The sequence below is a fragment of the Chlorocebus sabaeus genome, chromosome X, assembly GCF_047675955.1.
Source record: "Chlorocebus sabaeus isolate Y175 chromosome X, mChlSab1.0.hap1, whole genome shotgun sequence".
In the NCBI taxonomy this organism is placed as follows: domain Eukaryota; kingdom Metazoa; phylum Chordata; class Mammalia; order Primates; family Cercopithecidae; genus Chlorocebus; species Chlorocebus sabaeus.
In genome coordinates, this window is record NC_132933.1 from 68,758,581 (window position 1) to 68,771,275 (window position 12,695).

General features: G+C 37.0%; 1 protein-coding gene across 7 annotated transcripts in view; it reads left to right on the forward strand.

The window, feature by feature from the left end:
• RPS6KA6 (ribosomal protein S6 kinase A6) overlaps positions 1 to 12,695 on the forward strand; it is a 134,316-nt gene that overhangs the window by 52,866 nt on the left and 68,755 nt on the right. For all 7 annotated transcript variants that reach the window (XM_073013547.1, XM_073013549.1, XM_007992172.3 and 4 more), the window contains one exon: positions 133 to 170. In XM_073013547.1, the coding sequence (XP_072869648.1) occupies positions 133 to 170 (38 nt within the window). The remainder of the gene's footprint in view (positions 1 to 132; positions 171 to 12,695) is intronic.

Genomic DNA, 12,695 nt, shown 5'->3' on the forward strand with positions numbered 1-12,695 from the left:
TTAAGTTAATCATTTAAATTTTTTTAAATATATTAAATAGATACTGACCTATCTTAGTTTTATGATTTTTATGTAAATGTTTTATGTAAAATATTTTATTCCATCTTGTTGAATGTGAATTTTGATTTACAGCATTTTGCTTGATGAAATAGGACATATCAAATTAACAGGTATGCAGATTTTCTTATTATACCCTTAGCTGCTTGATTCATATTTTTTATTATTTTAATATAAATTTGTCTAAGCCTGTTTTTTTCTTTTTCTGAATTTCATTTGCAATTTTTTCATCTCTTTAGTGAATTAAATGTTATTTGATGGTTAGACTGCTCTCAATATGTTCTAATTGTAATATTAAAAAATTGTACATTAGATACACTTATTGTAAATAATTAATGATAGTTTTTTAGGTAACAATACGTCATCTGAGTTTCAGTCTAGACAGAATGATGTATCACAAGTAGTCATCACATTTGAAATATAGTGACAACCTTCCCTCTGCCTTCCCTGACTCCTGGCAACCACTTATATGTTCTACATCTCTATAATTTTGTTATTTTGAGAATGATATAGAAATAGAATCATACAGTTGTCACACTACTGAGCATTTATCCTAGAAAAATAAAATCCTATGTTCACATAAAAGCCTATAGATGAATGTTCGTAACAACCCTACTTGTAATAGCCCGACTGGAAGTTACCTAAATGTTCTTCAAAAGGGGAATGAATAAATATAAATTGTCATACGTCCATGTGATGGCATACTACTCAGCAGTAAAAAGGAAAGACCTGTTGAGACATCCAGCAACTTGGATGGATCTCAAGGGCATTGTGCTGAGTGAGCCAGTCTCAAAAGGTTACATGTGTTTTCAATAGGTAGTAAATTCTGTATTTTATTATTTGAATGTTAGAACAGAGGTAAAATGAAGATGTGGTCTTTACAGATAATTTTAAATAGGTACAGTTTAAAGGTAAGTTGCTTTAAATTCCTGTGTATACTGCATCAATGCAAAAATAAAATATCAGTTACCTCAAAAGCTGACATAAATATGAAAAAAGTCAAATAAAGTTTAGTAACTCTTACTGATTCACAGCCTGATTATCTTTTTCATGTACAAAAGAAATGATGTGGATTCGAAGATATTTAAAGAGAAAAAGGAAAGGAAAATAACAATCGGGAACAGTAGAGTTTTGAGATTTTTATATAATACATAAATTTGTATTTTACAGCAATTAAAAAGATAATTAAAAATTAATTCCTCTTTTCATTTTTGCTTAATAAAGTATACCTGTTTTGTCAGAGGTGAGAAAGAGTAGAAAAAAACCCTATTTTTCTCTCTCTACGTTAAGGTTAGTTACGTAAATAATGATGCCAAATTGATTTGTATTTAGTATTCTCATTTTAGTTCTGCTTTTGATAGATTTTAGAGACTTAAACTGTCTGAGGAGGGAAGAATAGATAGAATCAATATTAATTTATAAGCAAGGGACACAAAGCATGTAACAGGAAGAAATGTGATTCATAATTTTTTTGACAATTCAATTTATTTTCCTTGCAATGGCATAAACATTTCTTTTAAAGACTGTGTACAATAATAAATATTAGATAATTTACAGTTTTGTGATTATAACCTAGGTCAAGGTTTTATAATGACTACATTTATGGATTTACCCCGACAGCATTCCAATGAGGTTGGCTAAAGTATGACCACTCACAGCAAGTATTTTAACCCATTTATGCCTGAGGCTGCAATTTTTTGAATTTTTGCAGTCAGACTTTGATGATGACCTTGAGCAGTAGGATATAAATAACTCCCACATGCTTAGCGTTCCAATAATGGAACACTAGGCATAAATGGGTTTAAGAATTCTTCTATAATGTTTCTTTTAATTTATTTTATGTTCTTTATCTCTCTTTCTCTTTAATTTTTCTTGTTTCTTTCTTTCTTAACCTCCTGTGTATCTTTCCTCCCTGCTATACGTCTCTTCCTATCTCCTCCTTTCCTTCCATATTGAATAGTAAGTAAAAAATACCAGCTTGATTGCTATTTGCTGTTGACACCAGGGGGCTGTGTGCATGTTGTTACGATTTAGCAATGTCTCACCTAGGGAGGGTCTTTGCTAGCATTCTGTTTTCCAAGAATAATTACAGGAGAATGACAATACTTTTTTTTTTTTTTTTTTCCACCAGTCCACTTTAAAAATTCTCCAGACATAAGGAATAGACCTAATATCTGAAATGACAGGCTACTGTGAAATCACAATGGACTATAGAAAGTTTCCTGTTATAACTGTGCTTTGAGTCTGATTGGCCTCATTCTGAGTTTATGATTGTTATAGCGGATCAGTAGAATGAGAGTGGATGAGAGTGGATATCCCCAAATATCTACATTCTTGCTAATATATTATTTGTATTATATATTATTATAAGACTTAAGTTTTTTTTTTCTGAAATCCTGCATCCTTTTCACACTCTGTACAAAATCCCTCCCATAGTTTATATAAAAACTTTATAATATGACTTGCCTCTTTAGAAAAATTATTTAATCATAATATCCCATTAAAAAGTATAGCTTGAATACAGAATCTATTTGAACTATGATTACTCTAATCTGTTGCACTTTTTAAATTTTTTTTTTTTTTTTTAAGAGACAGAGTCTTACTCTGTCACCCCGGCTGGAGGGCTGTGGCATGATCACATCTTATCACAGCCTTTATTTAACACCTGGGCTCAAGCCATCCTCCCACCCCAGCCTTCTGAGTAGCTGGGACCTCAGGAACGTGCCACCACATCCAGCTATTTTTTTTTTTTTTGTAGAGACAGAGTCTTGCTATATTGCCCAGGCTGGTCTTGAACTCCTGGCCTCAAGCAATCCTCCTGCTACGGCTTCCCAAAGTGTTGGAGTAACAACACTGTGCCCAGCCTGTAATGTGTTTTCTGAGAGACATAATTCAGAAGCAACTTCTACAAAGAGAGGGAAGAAAAATATACAGTGGTCAGAGATGTAAATCACACAATACTTGAGCTGAGTATTTAAGAGAAGAATGTATACTTGAGAAAATAATTCTATGTAGTTTTTATAGTTACTTGCAAACTAATCACTGAGATTGCTTTTATTTATAGTAAATATTCATCAAATTATTATATTCTGAGTATGCTTTTAAAGGTTAAAGTCTTATAAAAGAGTCTTTTAGATTACAAAGATGTGAAACACTGACACTCAAACCTACCCCCCAAAATAACCCTTCATTATATAGTTGAATTATACATTTTCTTTTATTTTCAAATTAGTGATTTGGAAAAACCACTGTATAACATATGGCTTATCTAATCTTGTAGCTAGTTTTATAGTTGTACAATTTTTGTTAGTTGATTGCTGAACAAATTATACTTGTTAAATAACAGTTTAGTCAGAAATAGTATGGCAAAGGAACTCTGTGGATTGGCATAAATCTGTGAAAGGTTAACAGGCGAATAAGAAAATTCTTGTCTCCCCACTTCTCTCTGGAATGGCCAAAGAAACCAGTGTTCTTCTCCACAAGCTATGTTATATTCAGCTGAACTGACCTGGAAGACTAGATGTTAATTATATTTACTTTTGTAAATGGAATGTGCAGAGTTTACAAGTTTCAATATACAGAGAAAGAACATAGTAGCACAGTGAAAAGATTTTTAAAGATTATACTGAAAGTTAAAATACATTAAGCTATTATCTCAGGATAAGTGATTTTTTAAATGAAAATATTGAGCAGAGTTAGAAAATCAGTTTTGAGGGGACCTAAAATTAAGAGTTAATGTTGATGTTTTGTTGTAAATGAGCAATATAGGGCTTATAGATTTTTAATTTTTAAAATGAAAGTATACTTTACATATGTTAAAACTCATCCTTCTGATGTCTTTTGATGATGGAACTATCCTGTGTCTTGACTGCATCAATGTCAGTGTCCTGGCTGTGGTTATAGTACTATAGTTTTGCAAGATTTTAGCATGGGGGACACTGGATAAACAGAATCCCTGTAGTTTTTCATGTAACAGCATACGAATATGCAATCATCTCAAAATATAAAGTTTAATTTTTAAAAATCACTTTTTTGTGTATAGTTCTGCAAGTTTTCACAAATGCGTACAGCCTTGTAACTATCACCAAAATAAAAATATGGAACAGTTCCATAACCCTGCTCCTCCAAATTCTCCCCTTATAAGTCAATCCTCCCTTTACCACAAGCCAACTACCAGTCTACTTTCTGTTCCCGTATATATGCTTTTCTCATAATGTAATTATGAACAGAGGCATACAGTATACAGCCTTTGGAGACTGGCTTCATTTAATTAGCATAGGGCATTTGAGATTCATCCATATTGTTGGCTGTATCAATGAATATTTTTTTAAATTGCTAAGTAGTGTTTCATTTTATGGTGGTACCATAATTTGTTTATCCATTCCTCAATGAGGAGGCATTTGAGTTGTTTCCTCTTTTGGGCAATGATGAATAAAGCCACTGTAAACCTTCATGTATAGGTTTTTTGACCATAAATTTTTATTTCCTTTAAGTAAATACATAAGGAGTGAGATTAGTTGATCATATGTTCGGTGTATTTAACTGAGTGAGAAAACTTCAAACTGATTCCCAAAGTGGTTGTAATATTTTGTATACCCACCCGCAATGTCTAGTGGATCTGTATCCTCACTAGCATTTTGTATTGTTAGTATTTTTTATTTTATCTATTCAAATAGGCGTTAGGTAGAATTATCATGGTTTTATTTTGTATTTTTCTAAAACTAATGACACTAAGCACGTTTTCATGTATTTATTTCTTTGAAGAAGTGTCTATTCAGATCTTTTGCCCATTAAATGGATTGTTTGGTTTTCAACCTATAATTTTTTATATTTTTTAAATTTTATTTTTTATTTTTTTTTTTATTATACTTTAAGTTCTAGGGTACATGTGCATAACGTGCAGGTTTGTTACATATGTATACTTGTGCCATGTTGGTGTGCTGCAGCCATCAACTCGTCAGCACCCATCAACTCGTCATTTACATCAGGTATAACTCCCAATGCAATCCCTCCGCCCTCCCCCCTCGCCATGATAGGCCCCAGTGTGTGATGTTCCCCTTCCCAAGTCCAAGTGATCTCATTGTTCAGTTTCCACCTATGAGTGAGACATGCGGTGTTTGGTTTTCTGTTCTTGTGATAGTTTGCTAAGAGTGATGGTTTCCAGCTGCATCCATGTCCCTACAAAGGACACAAACTCATCCTTTTTTATGGCTGCATAGTATTCCATGGTGTATATGTGCCACATTTTCTTAATCCAGTCTGTCACTGATGGACATTTGGGTTAATTCCAAGTCTTTGCTATTGTGAATAGTGCCGCAATAAACATACGTGTGCATGTGTCTTTATAGCAGCATGATTTATAATGCTTTGGGTATATACCCAGTAATGGGATGGCTGGGTCATATGGTACATCTAGTTCTAGATCCTTGAGGAATCGCCATACTGTTTTCCATAATGGTTGAATAGTTTACAATCCTACCAACAGTGTAAAAGTGTTCCATTTCTCCACATCCTCTCCAGCACCTGTTGTTTCCTGACTTTTTAATGATTGCCATTCTAACTGGTGTGAGATGGTATCTCATTGTGGTTTTGATTTGCATTTCTCTGATGGCCAGCGATGATGAGTATTTTTTCATGTGTCTGTTGGCTGTATGAATGTCTTCTTTTTAGAAATGTCTGTTCATATCCTTTGCCCACTTTTCGATGGGGTTGTTTGTTTTTTTCTTGTAAATTTGTTGGAGTTCTTTGTAGTTCTGGATATTAGCCCTTTGTCAGATGAGTAGATTGCAAAAATTTTCTCCCATTCTGTAGGTTGCCTGTACACTCTGATGGTAGTTTCTTTTACTGTGCAGAAGCTCTTTAGTTTAATGAGATCCCATTTGTCAATTTTGGCTTTTGCTGCCATTGCTTTTGGTGTTTTAGACATGAAGTCTTTGCCCATGCCTATGTCCTGAATGGTACTACCTAGGTTTTCCTCTAGGGTTTTTATGGTATTAGGTCTAACATTTAAGTCTCTAATCCATCTTGAATTAATTTTCGTATAAGGAGTAAGGAAAGGATCCAGTTTCAGCTTTCTACTTATGGCTAGCCAATTTTCCCAGCACCATTTATTAAATAGGGTATCCTTTCCCCATTTCTTGTTTCATCAGGTTTGTCAAAGATCAGATGGCTGTAGATGTGTGGTATTATTTCTGAGGCCTCTGTTCTGTTCCATTGGTCTATATCTCTGTTTTGGTACCAGTACCATGCTGTTTTGGTTACTGTAGCCTTGTAGTATAGTTTGAAGTCAGGTAGCGTGATGCCTCCAGCTTTGTTCTTTTGACTTAGGATTGTCTTGGCAATGCGGGCTCTTTTTTGGTTCCATATGAACTTTAAAGCAGTTTTTTCCAATTCTGTGAAGAAACTCGTTGGTAGCTTGATGGGGATGGCATTGAATCTATAAATAACCTTGGGCAGTATGGCCATTTTCACGATATTGATTCTTCCTGTCCACGAGCATGGTATGTTCTTCCATTTGTTTGTGTCCTCTTTTATTTCACTGAGCAGTGGTTTGTAGTTCTCCTTGAAGAGGTCCTTTACATCCTTTGTAAATTGGATTCCTAGGTATTTTATTCTCTTTGAAGCAACTCTGAATGGAAGTTCATTCATGATTTGGCTCTCTGTTTGTCTGTTAGTGGTGTATAAGAATGCTTGTGATTTTAGCACATTAATTTTGTATCCTGAGACTTTGCTGAAGTTGCTTATCAGCTTATGGAGATTTTGGGCTGAGACAATGGGGTTTTCTAAATATACAATCATGTCATCTGCAAACAGGGACAATTTGACTTCTTCTTTTCCTAACTGAATCCCCTTGATTTCTTTCTCTTGCCTGATTGCCCTAGCAGAACTTCCAACGCTATGTTGAATAGGAGTGGTGAGAGAGGGCATCCCTGTCTTGTGCCAGTTTTCAAAGGGAATTTTTCCAATTTTTGCCTATTCAGTATGATATTGGCTGTGAGTTTGTCATAAATAGCTCTTATTATTTTGAGGTACGTTCCATCAATACCGAATTTATTGAGCGTTTTTAGCATGAAGGGCTGTTGAATTTTGTCAAAAGCCTTTTCTGCATCTCTTGAGATAATCATGTGGTTCTTGTCTTTGGTTCTGTTTATATGCTGGATTACGTTTATTGATTTGCGAATGTTGAACCAGCCTTGCATCCCAGGGATGAAGCCCACTTGATCATGGTGGATAAGCTTTTTGATATGCTGCTGGATGCGGTTTGCCAGTATTTTATTGAGGATGTTTGCATCGATGTTCATCAGGGATGTTGGTCTAAAATTGTCTTTTTTTGTTGTGTCTCTGCCAGGCTTTGGTATCAGGATGATGTTGGCCTCATAAAATGAGTTAGGGAGGATTCCCTCTTTTTCTATTAATTGGAATAGTTTCAGAAGGAATGGTACCAGCTCCTCCTTGTACCTCTGGTAGAATTCAGCTGTGAATCCATCTGGTCCTGGACTTTTTTTGCTTGATAGACTATTAATTATTGCCTCAATTTCAGAGCCTGCTATTGGTCTATTCAGGGAATCAACTTCTTCCTGGTTTAGTCTTGGAAGAGTGTAAGTGTCCAGGAAATTATCCATTTCTTCTAGATTTTCTAGTTTATTTGCGTAGAGGTGTTTATAGTATTCTCTGATGGTAGTTTGTATTTCTGTGGGGTCGGTGGTGATATCCCCTTTATCATTTTTTATTGGATCTATTTGATTCTTCTCTCTTTTCTTCTTTATTAGTCTTGCTAGCGGTCTGTCAATTTTGTTGATCTTTTCAAAAAACCAACTCCTGGATTCATTGATTTTTTGGAGGGTTTTTTTGTGTCTCTATCTCCTTCACTTCTGCTCTGATCTTAGTTATTTCTTGCCTTCTGCTAGCTTTTGAATGTGTTTGCTCTTGCTTCTCTAGTTCTTTTAATTGTGATGTTAGAGTGTCAATTTTAGATCTTTCCAGCTTTCTCTTGTGGGCATTTAGTGCTATAAATTTCCCTCTACACACTGGTTTAAACGTGTCCCAGAGATTCTGGTATGTTGTATCTTTGTTCTCATTGGTTTCAAAGAACATCTTTATTTCTGCCTTCATTTCGATATGTACCCAGTAGTCATTAAGGAGCAGGTTGTTCAGTTTCCATGTAGTTGAGCGGTTTTGATTGAGTTTCTTAGTCCTGAGTTCTAGTTTGATTGCACTGTGGTCTGAGAGACAGTTTGTTATAATTTCTGTTCTTGTACATTTGCTGAGGAGTGCTTTACTTCCAATTATGTGGTCAATTTTGGAATAACTGCGATGTGGTGCTGAGAAGAATGTATATTCTGTTGATTTGGGGTGGAGAGTTCTGTAAATGTCTATTAGGTCTGCTTGCTGCAGAGATGAGTTCAATTCCTGGATATCCTTGTTAACTTTCTGTCTCGTTGATCTGTCTAATGTTGACAGTGGAGTGTTGAAGTCTCCCATTATTATTGTATGGGAGTCTAAGTCTCTTTGTTAGTCTCTAAGGACTTGCTTTATGAATCTACGTGCTCCTGTATTGGGTGCATATATATTTAGGATAGTTAGCTCTTCCTGTTGAATTGATCCCTTTACCATTATGTAATGGCCTTCTTTGTCTCTTTTGATCTTTGATGGTTTAAAGTCTGTTTTATCAGAGACTAGTATTGCAACCCCTGCTTTTTTTTGTTCTCCATTTGCTTGGTAGATCTTCCTCCATCCCTTTATTTTGAGCCTATGTATGTCTCTGCCTGTGAGATGGGTCTCCTGAATACAGCAGACTGATGGGTCTTGACTCTTTATCCAGTTTGCCAGTCTGTGTCTTTTAATTGGAACATTTAGTCCATTTACATTTAAGGTTAATATTGTTATGTGTGAACTTGATCCTGCCATTATGATATTAACTGGTTATTTTTCTCGTTAGTTGATGCAGTTTCTTCCTAGCGTCGATGGTCTTTACATTTTGGCATGTTTTTGCAATGGCTGGTACCGGTTGTTCCTTTCCATGTTTAGTGCTTCCTTCAGGGTCTTTTGTAAGGCAGGCCTGGTGGTGACAAAATCTCTAAGCATTTGCTTATCTGTAAAGGATCTTATTTCTCCTTCACTGATGAAACTTAGTTTGGCTGGATATGAAATTCTGGGTTGAAAATTCTTTTCTTTAAGAATGTTGAATATTGGCCCCCACTCTCTTCTGGCTTGTAGAGTTTCTGCCGAGAGATCTGCTGTTAGTCTGATGGGCTTCCCTTTGTGGGTAACCCGACCTTTCTCTCTGGCTGCCCTTAAGATTTTTTCCTTCATTTCAACTTTGGTGAATCTGGCAATTATGTGTCTTGGAGTTGCTCTTCTCGAGGAGTATCTTTGTGGCGTTCTCTGTATTTCCTGGATTTGAATGTTGTCCTGCCCTACTAGGTTGGGGAAGTTCTCCTGGATGATATCCTGAAGAGTGTTTTCCAACTTGGTTCCATTTTCCCCCTCACTTTCAGGCACCCCAATCAGACGTAGATTTGGTCTTTTTACATAATCCCATACTTCTTGCAGGCTTTGTTCATTTCTTTTTCTTCTTTTTTCTTTTGGTTTCTCTTCTCGCTTCATTTCATTCATTTGATCCTCAATTGCTGATACTCTTTCTTCCAGTTGATCAAGTCGGTTACTGAAGCTTGTGCATTTGTCACGTATTTCTCGTGTCACGGTTTTCATCTCTGTCATTTCGTTTATGACCTTCTCTGCATTAATTACTCTAGCTATCAGTTCTTCCACTGTTTTTTCAAGATTTTTAGTTTCTGTGCGCTGAGTACATAATTCCTCCTTTAGCTCTGAGAAGTTTGATGGAGTGAAGCCTTCTTCTCTCATCTCATCAAAGTCATTCTCCGTCCAGCTTTGATCCATTGCTGGCAATGAGCTGCGCTTCTTTGCAGGGGGAGATGTGCTCTTATTTTTTGAATTTCCAGCTTTTCTGCCCTGCTTTTTCCCCATCTTTGTGGTTTTATCTGCCTCTGGTCTTTGATGATGGTGATGTACTGATGGGGTTTCTGTGTAGGTGTCCTTCCTGTTTGATAGTTTTCCTTGTAACAGTCAGGACCCTCAGCTGTAGGTCTGTTGGAGATTGCTTGAGGTCCACTCCAGACCCTGTTTGCCTGGGTGTCAGCAGCAGAGGCTGCAGAAGATAGAATATTGCTGAACAGCGAGTGTACCTGTCTGATTCTTGCTTTGGAAGCTTCCTCTCAGGGGTGTACTCCACCCTGTGAGGTGTGGGCTGTCAGACTGCCCCTAGTGGGGGATGTCTCCCAGTTAGGCTACTCAGGGGTCAGGGACCCACTTGAGCAGGCAGTCTGTCTGTTCTCACATCTCAACCTCAGTGTTGGGAGATCCACTGCTCTCTTCAAAGCTGTCAGACAGAGTTGTTTGCGTCTGCAGAGGTTTCTGCTGCTTTTTTTTTGTTGTTGTTGTTTAGCTGTGCCCTGTCCCCAGAGGTGGAGTCTACCGAGACAGGCAGGTTTCCTTGAGCTGCTGTGAGCTCCACCCAGTTCGAGCTTCCCAGAGGCTTTGTTTACCTACTTAAGCCTCAGCAATGGCGGGCGCCCCTCCCCCATCCTTGCTGCTGCCTTGCGGTTAGATTGCAGACTGCTGTTCTAGCAGTGAGGGAGGCTCCGTGGGCGTGGGACCCTCCCGGCCAGGTATGGGATATAATCTCCTGGTGTGCCCGTTTGCTTAAAGCGCAGTATTGGGGTGGGAGTTACCCGATTTTCCAGGTGTTGTGTGTGTCAGTTCCCCTGGCTAGGAAAAGGGATTCCCTTCCCCCTTGCACTTCCCAGGTGAAGGGATGCCTCGCCCTGCTTCAGCTCTCGCTGGTGGGGCTGCAGCAGCTGACTAGCACTGATTGTCCAGCACTCCCTAATGAGATGAACCCAGTACCTCAGTTAAAAATGCAGAAATCACCCGTCTTCTGTGTCGTTCGCACTGGGAGTTGGAGACTGGAGCTGTTCCTATTCAGCCATCTTGCTCCACCCAGTCAGTGCATTGTTCCTTAAATTTTAATTTTAATTTTGTGGGTACATACTTGTATATATTTATGTGTTGTATGAGATATTTTGATACTGGCATGCAGTGCCTAATAATCACATCAGGGTAAATGGGGTATATACATCATCTCAAGCATTTATCCTTTGTGTTACAAGCCATCCAGTCATATGCATTTAGTTATTTTAAAATGTATAATTATATTATTTTGGACTATACTCACCCTGTTGTGCTAGCTAATATTAAGTCTTATTTATTCTCTCCAACTGTTTTTCGCACCCATTATCCATCCCCCATCCTCTAAGTCCCTTCTCCTTGTACCCTTCCCATCCTTCTACTCTCTATTTCCATGAGTTCAATTATTTTAGTTTTCATTTTCCATAAATAAGTGAGAACATAAGTTTATTTTTCTGTGCCTGGCTTATTTCAGTTAACACAGTGATCTCCAGTTCTACCCACAATGCAGATGAAAGGTTCTTAACTCTTTTTTATGGATGAATAGTACTCTGTTGTGTTTAGGTGCCTCATTTTCTTTATCCATTTGTCTGTCAGTGGGCATTTGGATTGCTTTCTTATCATCGTTATTAAAAACAGTGCTGCAGCAAACATGGGAGTACAGATATCTCTTCATTGTACTGATTTCCTTTCTTTTACATATGTACCCAGCAGTGGGATTAATGGATCGTATGGTAGCTCTATTTTTAGTTTTTTTGAGGAACCTCTAAACTGTTCTCCATAGTGGTTGTGCAAATTTACATTCCCAGCAACAGCGTATGAGATTTCCTTTTTCTCCGCATCCTCATCAGCATTTTTTTATTGCCTGACTTTTGAATAGAGGCCTCATTTTAGGGAGAAATTATATCTTACTGTAGTTTTGATTTGCTTTTCTCTGGTGATCAGTGATGTTGAGCACCTTTTCATATTCCTGTTTGCCATTTGTATGCTTTCTTTTGAGAAATGTCTATTCAGATCTTGTGCTCAGTTTTTAAGTGGATTATTAGACTTTTTCCTGTAGAGTTGTTTGAGCTCCTTATATATTCCTGTTATTAATCCCTTGTCAGATGGGCAGTTTGCAAATATTTTCCCTTATTCCGTGAATTGTCTCCTCATGTTATTGATTGTTTCCTTTGCAATGCAGAAGCTTTTTAACTTGATGTGATCCAGTTTGTACATATTTGCTTTGATCACCTGTGCTTGTGGGCTATTACTTAAGAAATCTTTGCCCAGTCCAATGTCCTGGCAAGTTTATCCAATGTTTTTTTGTAGTAGTTATATTGTTCAAGGTCTTAGATGTAAATTTTTAATCTATTTTGTTTTTATTTTTGTATATAGCAAGAGCTAGCGATATAGTTTCATTCATCTGTATATGCATATCCAGTTTTCCTAGCACCATTTATTGAACACACCGTCCTTTACCCATTGTATGTTCTTGGCACCTTGTCAAAAAGGAATTTACTATAGATACATGGATTTATCTCTGGGTTCTCGATTCCATTCCCCTGTCCTGTGTTTCTGTTTTCATCACAGTACCATGTTACTATAGCTTTGTAGTATAATTTGAAGTCAATAATGTGATTCCTCCAGTTTTGTTCTTTTCTCATAGGTAG